Source organism: Typha latifolia, chromosome 4, assembly GCF_019914945.1.
Source record: "Typha latifolia isolate L0001 chromosome 4, TyphaL0001v2, whole genome shotgun sequence".
Taxonomy (NCBI): Eukaryota; Viridiplantae; Streptophyta; class Magnoliopsida; order Poales; family Typhaceae; genus Typha; species Typha latifolia.
In genome coordinates, this window is record NC_133089.1 from 14,115,793 (window position 1) to 14,139,253 (window position 23,461).

General features: G+C 36.1%; 3 protein-coding genes, 1 long non-coding RNA gene and 1 other non-coding gene across 7 annotated transcripts; 2 read left to right on the forward strand and 3 right to left on the reverse strand.

Annotated features, from left to right (window-relative positions):
- Nucleotides 1-5,957: 5,957 nt before the first annotated feature.
- LOC140785539 (F-box/kelch-repeat protein SKIP11-like) lies at nucleotides 5,958-9,454 on the forward strand. Of its 2 annotated transcripts, XR_012108475.1 has the most exons (3): nucleotides 5,958-6,209; nucleotides 6,915-8,315; nucleotides 9,170-9,454. XR_012108475.1 is itself a non-coding variant. In XM_073133417.1 (2 exons), exon 2 carries the CDS (start codon nucleotides 6,929-6,931, stop codon nucleotides 8,222-8,224), a length of 1,296 nt encoding a protein of 431 aa, XP_072989518.1. In that variant the 5' UTR covers nucleotides 5,958-6,209; nucleotides 6,915-6,928; the 3' UTR covers nucleotides 8,225-8,522. The 2 variants fall into 2 exon arrangements, 1 of the variants encoding a protein (XP_072989518.1); XM_073133417.1 differs by lacking the exon at nucleotides 9,170-9,454 and having other exon boundaries at nucleotides 6,915-8,522.
- A 1,044-nt stretch (nucleotides 9,455-10,498) lies between these two features.
- LOC140787119 (uncharacterized) lies at nucleotides 10,499-12,110 on the forward strand. The gene is made up of 2 exons (XR_012108752.1): nucleotides 10,499-11,657; nucleotides 11,842-12,110. It is a non-coding gene; the product is annotated as an uncharacterized lncRNA (long non-coding RNA).
- Nucleotides 12,111-12,997: 887 nt separating this feature from the next.
- On the reverse strand, nucleotides 12,998-17,451 carry LOC140786171 (small ribosomal subunit protein uS4y-like). The gene is made up of 3 exons (XM_073134410.1): nucleotides 17,362-17,451; nucleotides 16,871-17,252; nucleotides 12,998-13,434 (listed from the first exon to the last, which is right to left on the reverse strand). Exons 1-3 carry the CDS (start codon nucleotides 17,387-17,389, stop codon nucleotides 13,251-13,253), a joined length of 594 nt encoding a protein of 197 aa, XP_072990511.1. The 5' UTR covers nucleotides 17,390-17,451; the 3' UTR covers nucleotides 12,998-13,250.
- On the reverse strand, nucleotides 15,228-15,318 carry LOC140787845 (small nucleolar RNA Z161/Z228). Its single transcript, XR_012108916.1, has one exon. It is a non-coding gene; the product is annotated as a small nucleolar RNA Z161/Z228 (small nucleolar RNA).
- Nucleotides 17,452-18,756: 1,305 nt separating the features above from the next.
- On the reverse strand, nucleotides 18,757-22,934 carry LOC140787816 (HVA22-like protein a). 2 transcript variants are annotated; one of them, XM_073136923.1, is made up of 6 exons: nucleotides 22,741-22,934; nucleotides 21,699-21,725; nucleotides 21,497-21,619; nucleotides 20,195-20,438; nucleotides 19,182-19,392; nucleotides 18,757-19,071 (listed from the first exon to the last, which is right to left on the reverse strand). In XM_073136923.1, exons 1-5 carry the CDS (start codon nucleotides 22,794-22,796, stop codon nucleotides 19,198-19,200), a joined length of 645 nt encoding a protein of 214 aa, XP_072993024.1. In that variant the 5' UTR covers nucleotides 22,797-22,934; the 3' UTR covers nucleotides 18,757-19,071; nucleotides 19,182-19,197. The 2 variants fall into 2 exon arrangements, with proteins under 2 accessions (XP_072993024.1, XP_072993025.1); XM_073136924.1 differs by having other exon boundaries at nucleotides 18,757-19,041; nucleotides 22,741-22,915.
- Between the last annotated feature and the right edge of the window lie 527 nt (nucleotides 22,935-23,461).

A 23,461-nucleotide genomic window follows, 5' to 3' on the forward strand; every position in this document is an offset into this window, starting at 1 on the left:
GTCAACAAATAATTAATTGTACTTTATTTTTAAAACACATTCTATAATGTGCTTTTATTATTTGATAATTTTTCTAACAACACTCTGACCTTAATTTATTTAACGTTTGTATGATGTGTTTAATATAAATCATCTATTTTATAAAAATAAAGTAATTAAGAAAGCATCCAAAGGGCACGAGGCTATGGAATTAATTAAAGGCTAAGCATATGTATAACTTAATCAAAAGAAGTCTATAAAATGCGTTGAAATAATTTAATTAATTAGGTGGGTGCATCCAATAATCCATTACAAAGGAGCTTCTTTCACTTGTCCATAGGTCTCATTGGAGTGCAACTAATCAACTTATCTTTCTCTTTTCCAATCCAAGGCTCCCACATTGATGTAAACCTCCATGATAGCAGCGGCATGGAAGACTTGGTAATAGTAAACCATGCATGCACCTCTCTCTAGGCATGCAGGAATTGATAAGCACCGCAGCCAGTCATAGGGTGCCAAGTAAGGGGATTCCTACGTCCAGGCCTGCATGCCATCTTCTTCTTCTTCTTCTTCCAAGGTGGTGGTGGGCCAAATGGAGGTGGTGAAATATGCACCATTCCCTAATCAAAGGCTTTACCAAAAGCCTTAAAAGTGGATTTGCTACGTGCTTGATTCCTAAGCCACCTCTTTTGCCCTAAAAACTTCAAATAATAATGAGAAAGGGTTCTCCTTTGGTGGGGCTCGTGCTAAATTCTGGGCCCCTATACGAAACTAATTAAAGTTACCATTTTAATCGTGGCATTTGAATTATTTATATATATATATATAAGTTTTGATAGTAATAAGATTGGACTTCTATACGTAATTTTGTAATTACTAAAATATATGAGTTTTTTTTTTTTGTTGGTGTTGAAGCAAATGGCTTGTTTAGATCTATGAGGATATGTTTTTTTATTTATCTCCTTCACTTATTTATTGTTTTTAGCTCCCTTGCCACACAAGTACAAGCAAAGAGAAAGGCCATTACTTTATCTTTTTGGACTATTTAGTCATGGCAGAGCTAGGGACTTAAAGCAATTGGACCTGGACATTGTCTAGTGATCTGGATTTCCCCCGCTTAAAATCCTAGTTGGCTATCGAAAATTGAATTTTTCAAGCATTCTTCAGCAGGAGTTAAGCTTTCAGTGTAGTATGATCTATCTATCTATCTATCTATCTATCTATTCAGTATTCAGGTTCATATATACATATATACATATGAACCTCCAAGTAATTTTCTTTTTGTATAGTTCTGTCAGTGTTTTTATCTTGAAGCAAGTACATCTTCGATAATGTTAATCAAACTATCAATAATTTCATGTCACTAGTACATATGTACTAGTCCAAATTCTATCACAGAATATCTTCTTTCAGTACTATGTGATCATAGAAGTCCCAAAGTAAAGCTGCAAAGCTTCTGAACTCTCTCTCTCTCTCTCTCTCTCTCTCTCTCTCTCTATATATATATATATATAACCTTAGATTCTTAGATGTCTAAATATGCAATTTAATTGAGAAAATTACAGTATATGTAACCTTAAATTCAATTACAGAATACCTTCTTTGATCAGTATTATGTACATGCTCATAGAAGTCTCAAGATAAAGCTGCAAAGCTTATGAACTCTCTCTATATATACATGCATGTAACCTTAGATTCTTATATGTCTTAATATGTACAACTTGAGATAATTACTTATACCATGTAGTTCAATCATCATCAAACTCCAGAATGAGATCCTCTCGACTTAGACCTCTCGACGAGCACATCGAAAGTATCGAATTCTCTTGTCAATTCACCAACATATCCAAAGTCGTCTGCCAATATTGTCCATTTATACCAGAATGAAGGGAGGATTTCTAAGCTGCTGGTTTCTTCCAACTCAGTTAGTCTAGGAGCAATGAACCTTATTCCAAAGGGAGAAGAGAAAAGGCCACTTCATTAGATGCTCTTCTATGTGGCACTCAACAACTTTATCTGTCAAAGAATAAAAGTTCCAAAGAGACATGGGTTAATTATTCCTCGTGGAAGACTCTGGCCATTAGCAGCATTGTTATGTGGTGCTCTTCCTCCCATATGTAGCTCTCATGGTTGCCTCCTTGACTTGCTCTTTGAACTCCTCTTACTTGTTCCTTTTTCTCAAAGCAAGAGATCTGAAACTCCACTTTGCCATTTGGGTCATCTTATTGTGTGAATGCAACTAACTCTATATACACTTATGTGCTCCTCTTTTTCCTCTCCTTTTCCTTTTTGGCTTCTCTTGGTCTACATTGTTGTATTATAATTAAAATGGGGCTCATTTGCATAATCACTACTATATTTTTCTTTAAATATCATACTTGCAGAAAGCTTTACAATTATGATATACGAAAAATGCACCCACTATTATGATTTTAAAGTTCTTTAGTTGCAATTATATAAAAATCTGTTTAATATATATATATAAATATATATATTTTAAAACTATAAACTCATCTGTAAAATAAAGGAGTTGATTTGGAAATAAGTGAAGAAGAAAAGAATAAAAAAAGAGAGAAAAAAAGAAGAGGAAGGTGCCAATTATATAGCTTGTTGCTATGGCAGGCCTTTTCAAACAAGCAGTGCCAAAAGTTTTGGCTTTTGGAACTCTAAGTGGTGGCTTAAATTTGTCCTTCTCCTCTGCTGCCCTTTGTGAAAGTACTTTACATGAGAATTCTTCATGGCCAGGGCTTTAGTGCACTTAGGGTTAGCTACCGTACTCAACGACTTCTCTCATGTGGGACTAAAAAAAGCTCATTTCCTCTGTCACACATTAGGGGCATGCACTTTTAGGACAATCACTTACTTCCACAAAGAAGATAACAACTACCTTGTTTAAATTTCTTTTTTTTTTAAAAAAAAAAAGATAAAAAGAAAAATATTGTATAAAAAAATTCTCCGACCTAAGTACACCTATAACTCTAATTGTCATCCATGTTAGTTAGCAGATCAGTATATTTATTAGTCTCTCAATAAGTATGTGTGATTTTACGAGACTAATCATCTAAAATTGCATCAATAGTCTAACTAGCGCGAATGTTTTCGTTGCGCATGCTGATAATTTTGTATAATTTTCTTGCTTGGACTTTAAATGCAAGAAGAAAATATTAGTGATGGCAATATAAAAACATTAATTTACTAATTTAAAGGTATATTCTAGATGAAATTTAATTGATTTCATTGGAAGGAGATAGAAATTCATTATATAATGTTTATTTACCTATAGTGTCCAATAAGATTATAACAAATAAGGGTTAATTTTGAATTTTTTATTTAAAAACTCACGCGGCAAATAAATTTCATCGGATTTCATTATTTAAATGATTCCAAACAGCAAATTTCATGAAACTAAATTTTCAAATTAATTGAACTCCACCAATTTCCAGTTTTAATTAAGGTGTAAAACAGCTTAAGCTTTTTAGAAATCAATTGTTAAATATATTAATTAGGGTGCCAAGTAGTGAAGGCAATGAGAAAGTGAATTGTTAAATAGTTTGAATGAAACAGTAAAAATTATAAGAAAAAGAGAGCTTTTTTATTATTTTTTTTCTTGAAGAAATTAAAGTGATGAGTTATATGACAACTACATTCAACTCTGGGATATGTCATGAATGGACATTTATGGCTTCTTTCACATATTCATCAACTACTTCAAACTTATTGGTCTCTTGTTTTATGTGTCATCATCATCTGGTGCAAGAAAATGAAACTAAATAGTGTTAATTTTGTCCTTTTTTTCAATTGTAGGAATTGAGAGAAGAAGAAGATAATTGTAACAATTTTTTTTTGCATGTATACCCCTCTAAAATTTCTTATTTACATTTATAGCGGTCTAAAATTGATAATACACAAACACTTAAATTTTTTTTTTATATTTATCCTATTTAAAACTTTTATTTTTGCATAGATACACATATGAAAGTTAACTAATGACTAAAATTTAATTTTTTTAATAGTAAAAGGATAAATTAAATTATTATTATTTTAATGCATTGCTCTTAAGTAAGAGCACCTTTATGATTTCATCATATAGCAATCATTGGTTTTGAAGAATATTCACACAAACATAAAATTCGGAGAAAAGAAAAACTAAAATATAAATTCTCGTTTTGCCATATACTTTTATGCAAATTAGCGTCATCATAAATTGGGATGCAAGTATGAACCATGTGAATGTAAATGAAACGGCCACTTTTATATATATATATATATTATTGCTTGAAAGAAGTCCGTTCCGACGGAACGGTAAAAACGGACAAAGTCCGCTTTGTTAAACGGATTCCACCTTCCAACTGTCATTTTTTTAAAGTCCTCCTTAATTTTTATTTTAATTATTTATTTGGTCCCTCGCAACAGTTACGGTCAGAGACAACCAACTTCCATCCTAATGTTCGACACGACGACATCTCACCAACTCATCCCCTATCATATGACGCGCTTATTCGGACGGCCCTGACCACACATGCTGCCACGTCAGACCACTCCATGTAGGGCCCAACTTCCCCTCCAATCGTAGCCATCCGATCTGCATCAATTTATCTCGCTCTCGCTCTCTCTCCCCTTTCGCATATGATTGGCAACCATATCGAAAAAGGAAGTGGGCCCAGTTTCATTATATAACCCATCATAATTTCTCTCTTTCTTTTTAAATAAGGAATTTTTACAGACACTAAAAGCATTTAAAAAACATCGTTCTGTTTGTTAATTTTAATAATAATAATAATAATAATAATTTAAAAGAGACCTTAAACTAAACTTAGATTAAAAAAACTGTCATTTTGTCCTTATTTAAATTACATAAACACAGTATCAATAGTACAAAGAAAATATACTTGAAAGAGTAAAAATAACAACAATTATGTAAAATAAAAAAATAAAAAATCAACTCCCTTTTATCTTTTATGCAACTGGCCCCTTGGATTCTTAGATCTTGCTTGCCAGTGTTCATGAATCTAAACTGACACATAATACTTAGCAGTCCTCAGACCAAAACAAGCATTGTAAAAAGAGTGAGTTAGGTTAAAAAAGCAAGTCTCACACTTTCCACCTCTTGGCATTCATGTTCTTCCTAGTTTTATGGGCAAGAGAACAAGAGAAGAGTAGCAGCAGGCAGCCATGCATATATATATATATATCTTCCAAATGCAAGCTACCCAGCCCTTCTGCCACCTTGTTTTGTTTTCGAAGGCAAAAGTTATTTTAATTTATTTTATATGTTATAATGATTAGCTATATATTAATAATTTTTTATATTTTATTTAATTATTATAATAATTTAAATTGATACGGTGATATCTAACATGACAGTATTAAATTTAGATCGCAATAGTAAGAGTTCAGAAGATTGAATTTATAGTTTTACCCGGTAGTTAGTTGCAAAGAAGACAATCTGAGGTACAAATGGTGAGAGCCCACTCTTCTCTTTTTATAATCTTCACCCGAGTTGCCGCCTCCTAAGTACTACCCCCAAACAGTCCGTGCGGCCTCCACACGTGTGGACCACCTTTCTCCAGTCCTGTTCCTGCGGCGCACCTGCCTCGAGATGTAAATGTTCCTCTCACCCCCTCATGTTTACCCATAATTCACTCTTTAACCCCCGGCAAAAAAAGTTTTAACCGAACCAAAACCCGAAACCCGAAAACAAAACGGAGCGGTTCACGGATCCGTAACGTAAACTTCGTCCTCTTCTCCCCCCTTTCCCGAAATAAAAAACAAAAACGAATTTAAACCGAAAATATTTTCGGGGAACGAGGAGGAGAGAGAAACCGGAAACGGCAGGAAGGCCGTTTCGGGCAGCCGACCATTTTGCGGGACCCGCCTTAATTCTTTTGGAATAAAATTTAGAATAACTTTAAGGGGTAAAATGGAAAAATGGCAGGAAAGAAATGAATAAAAGGAGCGGGTGGGATAAAGGGACGAATAGGCCCAAAACTCGACCTTGAGCTCCAAAGTTCGAGCTTCGTTCGAAAGAGAAGGATCGAAAGGACGGAGATAGAAGGAAGGAAGGAAGGAAGGAGGATATATTGAAAGAGAGGGGAGGAAGGAGAGATAGAAGAAGATTGAGGGAGTATTCTAGAGAGCGAGAGAAGTTTTTATTCCCATTAAGGGCCTTCTCTCTCATCCTCTCTCCTCCCTTCTTCCCATCCTCTTCGTTTACAATATAGGAACCACCAGTAAGTGTCCATCTATTTCTTGCCATCTTGAGACCGCCTCTTCTCTTTGCTTCTGTGATGCAAAAAGGTTATATCTTGGTTTCCTTTCCGGAAGAGTTTTTTTTTCTGAGTTTTTTTTGTCTGAGGATGGTACAAATTGGAGTTTTATTCTTGGTATGTTTTCTCTGATCTCACATTCTAAAGGATGGAATGAGCTGCCGGATAAATTTCGTGCGTCCTTTGGTTGGTATCAGGAGATCTGTTTGCGGGTTATTTTCTCCTCGATGTTTTGATTTCTGGGTTGCTCTCTTCCTAGTATAAAAATGCCTTCTGAGATCGTCGTGCTTCGATCGAAAGGTTGCATTTTTTTTACTATTCATACCTGTGATTTATCGGGTTGAGTTGTGGGTATTGCAGAACCCTTCTAGAGATTCGGGTTTTTTTTTTTCTTTTTTGCGAGAGTTTCTTGCTTTGCTGATTGAAAAAGAAAAATCGATTTTCACACGAGGTTTCTAGATCTCGTTGCATCGAATAAGGCGAATCAAGAAAAAATATGAGTTTTTTTTTAAAATCTGGATCAGCTTTACTTTGTTTGCTAACTAAGATTTGCAGCCTTGTTTTCATCGTTGTACTTGGAGGCTCCTTTCTCTTTGGGAGGTGAAACCAGAAATTTGAGATGTTTTAAGTGGCTGCAGATTGCCTTACATTAACCATTTGCTCGTGCAGGAGGGTTGGGAGATATGTTGGAAGGTCAATCCATCCTGGTCTCGAGAGCATTGCCGAGCTCCTGTGAAGAAGAATCCAAGTGGGCTTACATGGCTCGCCAAATTCTCGAGTCATCAAACAGAAAAGGACCGGTTGAGGAACCGGAAAATGGAGAACTCGGTGGTGATCGTGTTAAAAGAAAGAAGTCTCTGCAGTACCCTCATACCCGTGATACGAAAGAAGCTGAGTGGCTTGTTCATGAGTCCAACCACAGAGGTGGCGATGGCAATTATTATGATCCAAACAGCCTCATTAATCCAATTGGCCGTGATCTCACCATTAACTGTCTTCTTCACCTCTCGCGATCAGACTACGGAGCTGTTGCTTCGGTCAGTCGGAACTTCCGCTCCCTAATTCGACATGGTGAGCTTTACAAACTAAGGCGGCAAATGAGGATTACTGAGCATTGGGTCTATTTCTCATGCAATGTCCTCGAATGGGAGGCATATGATCCCTACCGTGGACGCTGGATTAGCTTACCGAGGATGCCCCCTATTGATTGCTTTATGTTCTCTGACAAGGAGTCCCTGGCTGTGGGCACTGACCTCCTTGTCTTTGGCAAGGAGGTAAATTCTTACATTGTTCTTAGATATAGCATTCTTACCAACTCTTGGTCGCCAGGAGTCGTGATGAATTCACCTAGGTGCTTGTTTGGGTCTGCTAGCTTTGGAGAGAAAGCCATTATAGCTGGCGGCACTGATGCTCAAGGTACCATATTGAGCTCTTCTGAGCTTTATAATTCTGAGACACAGACCTGGACCACACTGCCTAGCATGAACAGAGCTAGGAAGATGTGTTCGGGTGTGTTCATGGATGGAAAGTTCTACGTCATTGGTGGAATGGCTACCAATACTGAAGTTCTAACATGCGGCGAGGAATATGATTTGGAGAAAGGTTCTTGGAGGGTAATTCCAAACATGTCCGCTGGGCTTAACGGTGCGAGTGGTGCACCTCCACTTGTTGCTGTTGTGAACAACGAGCTATATGCAGCTGATTATGCAGAGAAGGAGGTCAGAAAGTACGATAAGGAGAATAACTTGTGGATCACGCTTGGGAGATTGCCTGAAAGATCTGTTTCAGTGAATGGTTGGGGTCTAGCATTTCGCGCATGTGGGGAACGGCTAATTGTGATTGGAGGACCAAGGGTAGCTGGTGGAGGAATGATTGAGCTCAACTCGTGGATTCCAAACGAGGGACCACCAGAATGGAACATGATTGCCAGCCGGCACTCTGGGAGCTTTGTTTATAACTGTGCCGTGATGGGCTGCTGATTGCTCTAAGGTACTTCTCAACCGCAAGGATGCAAAAGACTGGCTTGTTCAGGGGATAGAAAAGATGCTCTTGCCAAAATTGGCCTATTTGGTAATTTCTGCCATTTTTTGAAATTCAGATTGAGCTGAAGATTTGGGTAGAAATGTTACATGTAACTCCCAAGTTTTAGTACTTCTGGTTCTTTTCATTTAATCCCTTCATTTATTTGAACATGGAAAGCCTGCTTGGTGATTTCAATGACATGGGATGATAGAAAATGATGTTTGGTTAATAATTGATGCAACAAGAATTATAGAATGTCTTCGAGTCTATCATCTAGTTTCTCAGCTCATCAGAGTAGCCTTAAAATAGTAATAATTTTCCTTTGTCTTGTCATAATAAAGAAGCAACTGTCTTTACCCTTAATAATTTTGTTCCTTCTTTTTTATGTTAGTGAATGCTATTTTATTGGTTACTATGTTTGACGGTGTTTCACCATGCAACTCCATCTGTGATAGGTTGTTTCTGTCGGATATGGTAGAACCTTTTTTATTTATGTTTGCAGAATGTTTTAAAGAGGAAGATTGTTTCTGTGGACTTAATTATTATATGTATTTAGTAACTTATATGACTGTCTTAAAGAAAATTACTGAAGTTCTCTCCTTTAAAGTCGATCTCACCAAAGTTCTTAACTTGCAATTTTTCATCTTAAACTGTCTATGTTCCAAAATCTAGCTAAAACTCTCTTTGGTCTTATTTGTCTACAATTTTGTCGTATTTGAATGGTTTAAGTGATCTCATTTGGTCGAATGATTCCTTTGCAATTAGTACGTTAACAAAATTTTTGTTATTATTACTTTGGTATTCCAAAGTAGAAGGTGTCGCTGTTATGCTAGATATTTTTTGTCGGATCTTGTGCATTACCCATCAAGAAATATTTCTTATCAGTTGACATGTGGGAGCAGGTGCGGGGGATCGTGGCTCACTTAGGTACGCGAAGTTAGGAACCATGTGGCAAACTCTACGGAGAAGGTGCCTCACATTTGATAGAAGATTCAGCTTTTTAGTTGCAGTCTTGTAGATGCCAAAAGTAGGTCATTATTTCAAACAAAGATGTGTAATGTTAAGAGAATAGTGATTTAGAGTTCTAGACTACATTATCCATTGACATTTAAATAGTAACAGTTAGTTGGTTGTATATAATTGGTACCTTAACAATTTTTATTATATGTAATTGATGCCTTACCAAATTAATTCTAACATTTAAACTAACACGCAATAGGACTCTTATGTGACTACCTGTAAGTCTTGAGTTTGATAACAATTTTTGGCCTCGACAGCGAGCAGCTAGACAAGACAGCAAACCGGCCTACATAAGTTTTCCAAAATAAGGGGAGGGATGAACTGCCATAAATTAAAAAGATTCATGCATTTATTCAATCATGTTTTATGGATCCTGGATAAAATAAGATGCCAATAACAAGGTCCATCCTTTCTATTCAGCTATTGTATATGGATCTTTTCACTGATGATTTTAATCTGTGGTGGAACCATATCTATGTCATAGTAGCTACTGTTTAAGTACAATATTGTGAAGCAATATGGTTATCTCTTTTAAGGCAGTAGCTTCCTTACAACTTTTGAAATGTCATATGACATCTATGAGTGTGTATGAGTAAGAAAAAGAAGTTGTACAAGACCAAGGAAATCTTGGCAAAAGAAGTGGAAAATTAGGAGCTGCTGCTGCTGTGTTGGTTGAGGACTTGGATGAAGTAGTTTTGATAAAACTAAGTAATCGTTTCAAGGCTCATGCTCGTTTGACATCCTCTGAAGCAGCAGATGAAGGATTAAAGGACATAGGGTGTCTTGGCCGGACTTCTAATGGCAGTTTGTTGCATCATTATTTTTGTTAGAAATTATTTTTCATCGTAATATTCATGATAATTAGTTTTTGTCAAGCAGCAGCTGAGTGAGAAAAATGAATCTATTTACTTTTAGTAATGCTTGATTTAATATTTCTCATGGTCATAAGGAGCAAAATCAGTTAACTCAGATTGTTGTTTACTTTGTCTGCAGTTGAATCTATTTGCAACTATTTCAGTAATCCCATTAAAATTCTTAGAGTTGTTCAATAACACTTATGTAGTCGGGAAGTCAGTTCATTGTAATACTAAAACAGATTAATGCTGATATATTCTTCATATCTAATCTAGTGCCTTCAGAGTCCAAAAAATAGCTGGAACTAGCTAATGCTCATTTTTTTTTATTATGATTCTGAATTTGCTTTAGTGATTGCATTAATGTTGCTTGATGTTTTGTTCTGTAACACTGCTTTTACTTTTGCCAACTTTGCAAATTATATGCTTGTTCATTGGTGCTGAAAAATGAAGACTTCATCTACAACTTTGTTAATTGTATTGCAACTTTGTAGTTGCTGGATGTGAACAGCTGTTGGTGTTTCTTGCTTCATTTACTGTGGTTATGTAAAATCATGGCCCACTATTCACTATATATATATATTTGCTGTTTTATAATTTTAAACAGTGGAATTGGCTCCTTGGTGGTGTATGCGAGATACTAATTTTATTACAATTTGTGTTCATTTGCTCATTCTTTTAAGATGAAATCTTCCTTTTTCTGTTCAGTATTTCTTTCCATCAGAGTATAATATATCTAATAAACTGTCAGTACAGCATAGTTTATTTTCTATGTCTTGCTTTTTGAAATGTAATAAGGCTTTACATATAATATCATTATTATCAGTTCAGATTTACTAGTTGGACTGCAAAAGGCTAGTAGGTTCCCGAGAGGAACATCTCCAACAATTTTATTTCCATAGGATTCCTTTTTAATTAATTAAATGCTTATGCAACAGCAGACAAACCACCAAGTTGGGTTTCTGAATAAATGCTTTAGCATCTTGTCCTACAATTACAGGTCTTTTTAATCCAATTGTATTTATTCCTGACAGGGAATAATTTAGTGGAGAATTTATCAAAGTAGAATGGACATCTGATACAATGCTCTGAAATTTTGGTAAAACGAACTGCTTCACGCCCTCGCATATGTTGCTCCTTTGTCTTTGTGTGAAAACAGATTTAAAATAAGAATGTTGTAGATGCCAGTTTTGTTTAAAGTTGATGTGTTTTGGAAGGCTGTGAGAATGCTGATTAGATGTTTATAGCTCCTTAACTTGCAGAATGTGTCTATTTCTCTAGTATATATTCCTCCTTCTTTTCAAATTAACTTGCAAGAATAAAGTCTGTTTCCACTTGTAGATTATGACTCTTTATTCACTTTATCTATCTACTCTTTTTAACTGAACAGAATGGCAATGTAATATATTGAGCAGCCTATCGTTCCTCCTGTGTTTGAAGTAATAAATGCATCAGTGATCACATGTTTGGTTTCCAAGCTGGTGTTACTTGCAGCAGTCACTTGTGGCCATCTCTTGTAAGTTCGAATATTTTGCATAAAAAAGGGGCTGTCATCTATTATTATGCTAAGCAGGGGCTAGCTGACATGAGCACCCAAAGGTGTTGGTGATTAAACCGATCAATCTGGATGGATCCTATAATCCCTTGGCCCAACAGGTTGGAGTGGGATCGATATTCTAACAGGAATCTTTTAGTTGCAGGGGCTAATCAGGTAGAGGTGGACTCGAGCAGAGGAGCGGTAAGGAGATTGAGATTGGCAAAAGAGATCAGCTTCATAGAGTCATTTTGGAGTCAAGAACTCTCTTAAGCTCATGTGCATTTTGAACGGGTACAAATAAGTCTTAGGATTATGTAAAAAATATATATTTTTTTCTTTTGTAGACTTTAAAAAGTTAATACATATCTATATCTATGGGCAATGTAAACAGCATTTGATGTTCTTCTATAGAAATAATAAGCATCATTGGTATATCCTAGCTTGCTACCAGCACTGTACCATGGTACCAGATGCTTTCAAAGTAACAATGAAGTGGGACCATATTAAAGTACATCTCTCTGCTGAGCCACCAAGATAGCAGAGCCACCAAGATAGCAGGTGCTTTCTACTCGGGGTTGATGAGATTTTGTAGCACGATAACCATTTATGGAATGGTCGTCATCATCACGCCATCCAAAAGTACCTCTATCCTTTTTCAAGTACCATATTACGTACCTTGGAGCTTGCTAGCTTTCCTCCTATACCTTGCCTCAAAAGTACTTTCTATGCGTGTTTGATGTATAGTGAGTGCTACTGTACTAACCTACCTGAGGCTGAGGGTAGTCAAGGCCGTAAAAAGCCTGCATGCCAAATCGATGATGGACAGGATCCATGGGATCCAAATATCCAATCCTAACCACAATAATATTTTTCGCTATTTTTGTTTGAGATACGTGAAAAATTTAATGGTATCTGCAGTTAAACCGGTGTTACTCAGATTTGAATTCCTCTTATCATCTGAAATAGGATCGATTTATTATCTTCTATATTCAGTTAGACAGCTGCTACAAAAATAATGCTGCAAAAGAGAGGATATATATATATATATATATATATATATATATATTAAAATCAATGCATCCTTCTGGATGTGTTATTATATAGCAGGAGAGAGCAAAGATATCTTTCGTTAGGCAAAGTTCTCACTATTTTACGCCGGGTGCAACCAATTGGGCCCTTAAAATTTTGTGGTTCTCTGGACAACTACCAAACGAAGATAATATACCACCCGAAGACCAAGTTCTTTACAATTCGTTGCAGGAAAACATGGGCAGTCATATAAGTAAAGACTTCTTGTTCCCACATACCAAGATCAAAAGTAGGTAGGCAAGCAAAACAGTTCAATATTAACCTTTCCCTAAAATTGACATGTTTCATTCAGCAACAAAGAGCTTAAATAACACACTATTACCAAAATTAAATATCTCAAAATTCCAGAAATATCAAAACTCATCTTCGGATGGTCAGTTAGAACCGGAACAATCTGAAACCCTTGATCCAAAGATGTCAAACTTAGAATCTAACCCAGAGACCACTCTTAAGAACTCTCGATATTGATTAAGGCACATGCTTTCATTCCTCATCCTCTTCATCGCCATCGCCTCCAGCTGCCTTCTTTGCAGCAGCCTTCTGGTTCCTTCTCTTCACTCTTCCAGGGCGGCCTCCACCAAGCGGACTTGTGAGAGAGAAATCGATGTGCTTTTCAGAATCTAACCTCACCATGAATGATGGAATGTTAACTACTTGCCTTCCAACTCTACAAACAAAGAAAGAAGAATATATAGTTAGGCTGACAACATAAAGACAAATAGCAAATGACTGCAGGGCAAGAAAATCATAAGCAGACAAGAGGTCAAATTTCTTTTGACGTGGAGCACAGTAAACATGAAAGTCATATAAAAATACCTAGTAACCTCATTGTGTGTTCTTGAGACAAAATAATACAAAATCAGTAGTCCAACAAGATGCAAATTATCTTGTTTTCCTAAGAGATGCCTTTAAGGCCTACTAGGACGAGAGTGATGCTGGGCGAAGATCTTGTCTCAGGCGATCCATCCTTTCTCTAATGCAATAGACAGTTTTTCCACCAATGATTAGTCAAACCCATCTTTTCCATCCAACTTTACTTCCTCCTTCCGTCATTTGACATATTTTACTTTATTATAATTATGAGAATCAATACTGCTACTTCTCGTCCTGAGGTTTCCACACTTGACGTAGGTATACCGGGATAGAGATGATGTACCTTAGAGGAAAGGAGGTCAGCCTGAAGCCTATTAGATTAGACCGCTATCACTATAAAAGCACAGAAAGAAGATGGGCGCTTCATGGATGGGCGGAAGGTGTCATGGGGTGGGTCATATCGCGAGTATAAAGTATGACAACTAAATGACCCTCAAGATGCAAAACAATAACAGAATACTAGTACCATGTCATTAGACCACATTAAAGATAGGCACACATATCTTACAAGCTGTCATAGAATTTACAGGAATTAACCCAGGAGTCTGGGACCATTAGTCATTCCTGAGGCAAAATCAAGCAACAACCAGCCTACAGTATGGACTGAAAAAGAGAATGGCAAAGAAGATCGGTAGTAAACAAATTGCTGAAGCAAAGCATCAAGAACCTCACTTGAAGATCAGATCAAAAGTCCCAAGAGACTAAAAAAATAGGACCGAGAAGACAAGAGTAAATATCTTATACCTATATATTTTGTCACATATTATCAGTGGTCTTGTAGTATTTGTAGTTTCAATAAAAATTTACTTCAAAATTGTCAACCTAAAAAATCTGAGAAACTGAAAACTTAATTTGACACGATCTTCCAAAATCATACACTTATAGCTACTAAAACATATTAGTCCTGTAGGACATCATTCAAACTAATCAAATTGACAAATTGAGAGGGCAAAACCAAAGGAACAATATGTTCTAACGTTATGAAGACATGCATGAGACCTGAAGAGCAAGAAAAGATTGCCAACAACTCATCCAAGGCATATGTAATCAAGAACTGTGAATTTGCGCATGACTCCTGTGCCCATAATCTATTAGTGTCTTACATGGCATACATGCCACAAAAGGCTCACCAGCAATGGCTGATCATGTGATATTACAGATTATCAGCAACCCAAAATGCCAGTACATCAATGTTGGCTCAAAAATATGTACATGTTTCAGACATGTTGTCACAAGACTAACGAGATACACCAACTAACAAGTCTGTATACTAAGGTCATCAATATTGTAGTGTGGCTATTACTACAAGAGACACCATAAAGTCGCAAATAATTGGAATTTGGAAGGACATGACATTCTATAAATGTTTACTTGTTGACCCATATAAGAGCTTGAACTCCTTAGGTCAAACATACATATGAATTACGCCAAAAGACCATATATGAGGGGTACAAACTACAATAGTGATTCTGATTACAGTTGCAAAGCTTCTGCAAACAGATGCTAATTAGTACTAATAGGAAAAAAGATGTCATAGAAATTTAGCAAAATTTAGATGAGATCGTGAGAACCATATAAAAACAAAATAGGCATCAGAGAGATTTTTCACATCAATTTAGACACAGAAGTGCCTCAGACGACCGTCATGAGTTATTTATCGATTCTCATCACATGACCTATCTTGAATCAACAAAATCATAACATACAGAATAAAATATTAAAATGTCAGAAGTAATAGAATGGTATACAAATACTTTTTCCACCAATATCATAGCTGACAAAAGGAATGAGACACCCCATCATTGTGTACGGCAGTATGAATAGTAAACATATAGATCAACAAGGCAAGTGTACACATACATCTTCAACCACTAGTCAAAGCATTGGACCTGTGTCAATCTTAGACATGGACTTAATTACCAACCTTACTTGAGATTAGGTTTGACAGGAACAAAGCTAAAGGCAACTCCAAAAGGAAGAGCAACTACCAAAATGGAGAACCTATGGAAACATATAGCATCAAATAACATAAAAAAGGCCTACATTAACTACAATCATGGGCCATAACCGATTGACCAAAACCTTACTTTGACATTAAGATGAACAAATAAAATCTCTTCATCAATACACAATAGGGGTGTAAGCGAGCCGAGCCTGAGCATGCTCGCTCCTGCTCAGGCTTAGCTCAAAATTAATTTCGAGCATGCTAGCTCCGCTCAGCTCAATTCGAACCGAGCCAGATCAAGCTCGAGCTAAGCTCGAACTTGTATTCAAGCCGAATCGGACAGAACTGAATTTAACTAGTTAACTAAAATAAAATTTTACTAAAATTTTAATTTTTAACTAGTAAATAAAACAACAAGCCAACCAAATTGACTGTAAATTTTAAAATTTAACCTCATAAAAGAAAAAGAAATTTTTTTTGAATGATCTGCATCATGTTCACCATGATATATGCAGGTCCTGAACAATCTTGGAAGTGTTTATGTTAACATTGAGTTGCTTACTGAATTTGTAAACCATGTTGGTTTGCATTGACCTCCATCCACTGCGGGTTTCTCTTCATAGTTATCCCACTTACTCTCCTTATGAAGGGACGGCATCAGTTTGCCTGGCGCTAGCTAGATTGTTGCTTACGGCCCTTGCTTTTTCTTCACCTAACATGGAAATGGATCTTCTTTTATATCAGTGCTGATGGGTAACTAGTTAACCACAAGGAAGAAGCTATAGTAGAGATGGCAATGGCCACATAGCCTTCAAAGCAGACCTCAATCTCCACCTGCGAGTGGCCTTGCACGGTGGACAAAGCCAAATGTGGAGGAGGAGGAGGAGGTTTGCCAACAGTGAAGGAGGACTGCAGAGGAGGCTTGCCGAGCTTACAGACGGTGGAGGAGGAGGAAGACGAGATGATGATTTGAGGGGGACTCGGAGTTGAGCACGTGAAAGGATTTATGAATTGGGTATTTAGGATCTGCGTGAATAGTGCTCGGTATTTATTTGGAGCCTTAAATGAAGGCTCAAGGTTCGGCTCAGCTCCAGCCGAGCCGAGACCAAGGCGCTCGTTTATTTTCACACCCCTAGTACACAACAGTAGTGCACGAAAAAGAAAAGCATGATAAATGTAGTAACAATATTGAAGCACAAATTTTGGGCAAATAGCATGTTATTTCTAAGAGAAGGCTTCAAAGAACAACACATTAGGAGGACAAAGGAAAAACTCAAAGCTATACCTGATATGGCGCTGCCTGATCAAAACCCTAGCATGATGAATCGACTTTGCCATCCCACACTTGAACACCAAGGTCTGGAGCCGACGCTCGAGAAAGTTCTCCACGGTTAAAGCAAGAACGTAATCGAGCTTGTTCTGTTCGTCACCCAAGAGGCCGTACCGATTCATGCGGCGGAGAAGCGCCTCACCTTCAAAGATCCGCTTAGGGTTCTTCTCATCCAACGTGAGCAACTCCCTCGCCGCGTTCCGGATCCGGCTCAGGGCGTATTGAACTCTCCAAAGCTCTCGCTTGCATCGGAGACCATATTCGCCCACTAGTTTCAGCTCAGCATCGAGCCGCTCCTTCTCGTAGGGGCGGCGCGGCTTCTTGAACGTCTTCCCATCTGCGAAACGACATCCAAATCAGAAACCTGACCCTAATTACGGTTCCAAACGATGGATCGGAGAAGAGGGAGAACGGAGGGAGGAGAGAGACAGGAGATTAGGGCTTACAGTTGCGGTAGAAGCTGACGTGAACCATGGCTCGGTCGTCTTCTACCTCGCCGCTTTCGAAAGAAGAGACTATGGAGTAGAAGACCGGAAATTTATATAGAGGTGAAAACCCTAAGCCCAAGTGCTAGGGCTCGTGTTCGGGTCCGGGTTCGGGTTCGGGTTCGGGTTTGTGTTCGGGTTAATGAGCTGCTACGATAAAGAAAAAAAATGGCCTTAATAGTTTTAATACCAACAAGAGCATTATTTGAGTATATTATTATTGTCAAATAACTTGCAACTAAATTCCACTTTATAATCACATTAGAAACATGGATTAAAGTTTAAAACGCATATTTCTTTCTTGCAAAAATGGCCCACTATGATATATACTGCGTTATTACTTATTATTGAGAATAGTGTACTCTTTATTTATGTCATAAATTCGTGCATCCAGAAATTTAGACACAAATATTTAATATCATAATGATGACTAAAGGATAATTATATTTCATATATTTCTCAAAAATAAAATAATACCTACATATTATAGATTTTCCGTGTTTTATTTATTTTCTGTCTTTATACATTTGAGTAATATCCCATAATATTGTATATAGAAAAATACCGAGAAAATAGTGATAATTTAGCAATGAAAAATAGGGAATAATATATTGGACCTGTTGGTAATAAAAAAATAAAAAATAAAAGTCCATGTAATAGAATGTGTAATTGGATTCAAATTATCTGTTACTAAATCTAATTAACTCGGAGTTGGATGTCAATTTTTTTATCCATTTAATAAATGGGTCAGATTTAGTTACGCATCTAATTCAGAGTCGATCCTGACTAAATATTGGAGCTTTAATATATATTTAACTTTTCTTTTTCTTTTTCATGTTGGTAAACGATAGTTATGTAAACAATATTATTAGTCTAATACTTAAATTATATAAACCGAAACCTTGGAGGACTTTAATTCCTATAAAGTATGAATAATCTCTGAATCTATATAAATAACCTTTGTACTAATATTATATTCATTTAATATGTTAAACCTGTGTCAGTTTTTATAAGACGATTAAATTGTTATGTTCTAATTTTAATCTACTAAACTATTATAATTGAGCACCAAAAGCTATTGTATTTTTTATTTCATAATATACTAGTTATTCAAGAGGAATCAATGGGATCCATTATCCGAATCCAATAAAAATCCGACATAATCCGATAATAAAATATAAATATAATAATTACCTATCAATTTAAAATCCTATTCGAATCCAAATCCGAGCTTTGGACATATAATCGACCCAAATCTGATTCGCTTACACCCTTTGAATTGGGTCTCAAGGTCAAATAATTACATGGTAGGAAAATGACCAAGTAATGAGAGGAAAAGGCTAATAAGAGAGAAAATTAGAGTAATCACATCATCATTTCACTATAATGAGATAATATCCTCTATTTCTTAAACTACTTGAGAACATTTTTTAACAGATGTATAATACTAAGACGCATAAAAGCAATAAAATTCTCCAACTGTAATAGTTACATCATTTTGGGTACAGCAACATTACCAAGGAGCAACTTGATATGATAGTATACACAAAATCTCGTACTGATGAGTCGCGGCCAAAGCACGAGTGATTAAGTCAAGATGCAGCAGAAGTGAAAGCCTAATATTTGCAAACCAACCAGAGGCTTCATCCCCGTCGACAAAAAGAAGAAAACCTTCACAATGTCAGAGTATAATTAAAGCAACACAGAAAGGAAGAAATAGAGAGCATCTTTTAATTAACCTCTTTTTAATTCTGTCAAAGGTCAGGATACTTTTGGCTTACCAAGCAAAAGAAAGTTCTAGTTCCAATATCTATTATCATCATCGAAAATCATCAAATTGTTGTTCTTCCAAGAGGTAGACTCTCTTTCAGTTTCTATCTCATCAAAAGTAGCATGTTTATCACTCCTCAAGGAGTTCGAGTCCTTTTCATGCTCCCTATCAGCAAACGTCACATGCTTGCTGCCCTTTTTGGGCTTCGGTGCCTTTTCAACCTGGGCAGCACCAAAAGCATGAGCTCACATTACTTGCTGAAGTTCAAAAACATTTTGCTCGGCTTCATAGAAATGAATAGAGAAATCAAATGCAGCTACTATATCTATCTGCGATTGAGCAAAAATATTTGAGAGGTTAAAGCTAGAAATGAGGATATCAGTAAACTGCATTTTTCAGTGTTCTTCTGAAGGGTTATAAATGCTTTGATTACAATTGGAACTTCAACTTCATGGATGTTATAAACACCTTGTTCTTTGGACTTAAATGATCAATAATTCAAAGGGCCATAAGTTTTACATTCATATAGATTCACATTCTACTTGGATCTTGTTAATGTGTGCGCATTTTGTAAGTCCGGAACAGGATCAAAGCAAGTCAACAATAACACAAACATAATGAAAGAAGTGTGCACAGACTAGCTCGCACTTGCATCATGAAAAATAATCAAAGAAAGAGATCGAGACATTAACAATAGGTTAACTATAGACAACATTGAGATATGATAAATTGCATAGAAGCTGCACAACATGAATATATTTCCTACATTTAAGAAGCATTGGAGTTGGCGGTGAGACGTCAACTTTCTATGATTCCAGGTAGTGCATAACTGCATTGGACCTCATATTAAGAGCAGATTCACTCTTTAGGCAAAGATAAGGGACTCAAAACAGTTCCAGATGATTCTAATTCAGAATGGAGTGTCTTTTTTTCTCAGGTCAGTCTAGAATTAGAAAAAATTTCATGCTATTGACTTGCAGCTGATATTTCCATGTCGATAATGATAATGGGAGGGTAAAGTACCTTGTTTAGGAGCTTTTCAAATGCTTCTGGTCCATTTTCTTCAATAAATTTCTCCGCAGCCAACAGAACATCATCTGGTTTGCTGAAGATACCCTTTTTCCGTGGGACATACCATAGATCGACTGCCTGCTGCTTTATATATAGTGGCCTTACATATTTTTGATAAACATAAGCAGCACCACTGAAGTATGGTAAGACCAACCAGCAGTTAAAGATCAGTTTCGTGAAAGACCAAAAAGGAAGCCTGCAAAATGATGGAAATATCACAGGAATTTAGCAAGGTTGACTTCATTACCTTGATATGTTTGCTGGTGTACATCTAACAAATTATCAATAAACATAGTCTTTTCTTCAAAAAAAAAAATCAATGAATATAGCCCAGCAAAATATATCACAAAGACCTGCCATGCTTCCAAAACGGCAGGACAGAAAGATCACATCTCTGAGAAAAACCAAATGAATTCATTTCAATTTATAAAGTTATATCAAAATTTTCTTACATTTTTATATCTTAAAGATTCCCGTCATTCAGAAGGTGTCAGGCATTTTCATTTGGTCAATTTAAGAAATATAGCATGGTGGTAACTAGTAAGCTGCATATGTAAATGATTTGTCAGAAACTAAATTACAAGTGCCTAATGATGGCTTCAACTAGATAAGAATCTAGTAAGCTTGATTGGTACCAAAGCTATTTATCGCCAGAAAAGTGAGAATTTATAACACCAATTAATAAACCAAAAGGATAGATCTAAATAGAATAAGAAGTTAATCCTCAAACATTAGTTAAAAAAAGGCCTTCGATTTCAAGTGACCTTTAAGAAATTGTAAAGCACGAATTTTATCTTCATCCCTGTATACACTACTGTGTGCTTCTTGTGCATAGTTTAAAACTTGCAACTCTGGAAGAAGCAATAATTTTCAGAGATGCAACATGGCAAAGTTACAAAGAAAGTGCTAGCAAGCAAAAGCCAATTAATCCAAATGTTCAAACAATATGGCAGAGAATACTTAAATTTGCAAAGTCAAGAAAAAATAGACTCTTTTCATCATTTTGGATTTAAGATCATGTAAACTAAAGGTTAACTGCAATAAAGGCATCTAGGAATGATGCACAGAAGTCCCATCTGTTTTGCATTTCACCACTTATATCCTATTAAGACACAAGAAAAACCAGACTCCAGTATTGTTTACAGAAGTAGTTTAAAATTATGCGACAACCCAAAAAAATTGATACAACAGTTAAAGTCATGAACATATATATTCAAGCAAAAGGGATGCAGTATCAATGTAAAAGATAATCACCATTCTATGACTTTCGCAAATGTAAGCTCAAAAAGTGTGATCAATGAGTACAACACCCAATATGTGAGCCATTGCTGATCATCCACGGGAGATTTAGTTTCTATCGCTTTAACTGAAGCATACCTGTTGAAATTCCTTGAGACTTATTTATTGCAGAATATCCACAATAAGAATGAACTAAATTTTGATAGTAGCCACTTACAAAGGATAAGCTAGAGTTACCAAAGGCCTGAAAGATCAAACTGAAAAGTGTCAAAAGAATGCCAAAATAAACAAGTGCAAGATAATAATTCAGAATTATGGACAAGTTACAGCCTTAACCTTAAGAAAATTATTATAGTTATTAACCCAATAGAAGAACTCTTCAGCCAGTAACACCCACAATGGAAGGTGGAAAACGGCCACACACAAAAATAAATAAATCAATATATAACACATAGCAAGCCCAACTACCATTCTCTCATCTGTCAAACTGTCCAAATCGACAATCACCCAGATCCTCCGTCACCTTTGCTTCTAGAGCCTTGTCTCACCAGTCTACTCCTTTTTTGTTGCTTCTTGCGATTGTGGGATGAGATTTAGGTGGATCAAGTGTGATTAAAAAGGTGGAAGGTGCCCTTAATGGAGATAAAGACATTTGAGTCATCAAATTTCAATTTTGGAGGGAAAATAGCCTGCCAAAGCCTCTAGGTGGTTAGTTATGGGGTGCTGATACTGTTAGATTAGGAAGAAATACTAATGGGGTTAAGTGCAACAAATTAAAGTTCAGGGTTACTTTGATTTTGGGCCCAACACTAAAGGGGTAAAACGCAATTAACCCACCAGCAAATTATCTTGAAGGATAAAAGGAATGCAAGATATTAAACAGAAAACTAAGAAAATTCCTCTGTTTCTCATCATGCAAAGAAGACAAGAAAAAGATAAAAAATTATTTCTTCTTCGTAACATATAACCCGAGTACCATATTACCAATTTGCATAATATTTTTTTCAAGTTACCTACTACATTTACCAAAATCAATTCTTTTTCTCGTAAATCAAAGGGGCGAAAGAGATCTTAGAATCTACAGAAATCTATTACCCTACTTCACCATCCTAAGAGATTGACAAAACTCAAAATCTACTTGACCTAAAATTACACAAAAAAATTATACAATCTGGGTAGGAATCAGCAGAAAACCTAACAGAATAGCTCAATAATACACAAGAAACTAGTGAGTTTTACCAGGGGAATATACTACATACCCAGCAAGAACATCGAAGTTTTTGGCCACCACCTTGAGGAAAGATCCAGAACCCATCTCCTCCTACAACCCTTGCTTCAATTCCTTCACTTTAATTTGAAAATTTTTGAGGTATCGAAAACTTTCTCGTAGAGAGGAAATAGACTAAAAAGGAGAGAGTGGTGGGGAAAAGTAGAGACTTGGAAAATAGCAACCAAAAAGGAAATACACAAAAAGTAGATGATAAATAGACGCTTTATTTGGGTACGTGCGCTTCGTTTGGGGTCTTAATTGGTCTATTCGCCTCCTTGCTTTATCCACTTATTTTTTGGACAAGAGAGTGTATTTATCAAATAGTATAATTGAAGCTTAAAAAAAAAAAAAGAACTTGCTCAATAGTCACTTGTTTGATGTGATGTTTCACCTAAGATATTTCTTTTTAAATGTTTCACCTAAGATGAATATGGGTTATTTAGCTTAGTCTTTTCTTTAATATTTTTTTTGTCAAATATTTTTTTGATAAAATTTACGAAATCCAATTTAAGATGAATATGGATACAAATCCGGCACCTGGATTATGAAGTTTTGAAAATTTTCTTTTGAGTTTGATCTTTTTTTTTTCAAATCTGAAATGAGATTCAATGCAAGTTCTGGCAAAATAAAGTTTAGATCCTATTTGATTATATAAATACACATGTATATAGTCTGACAAATTATATTATGTACTAGTACTAAGGACATAT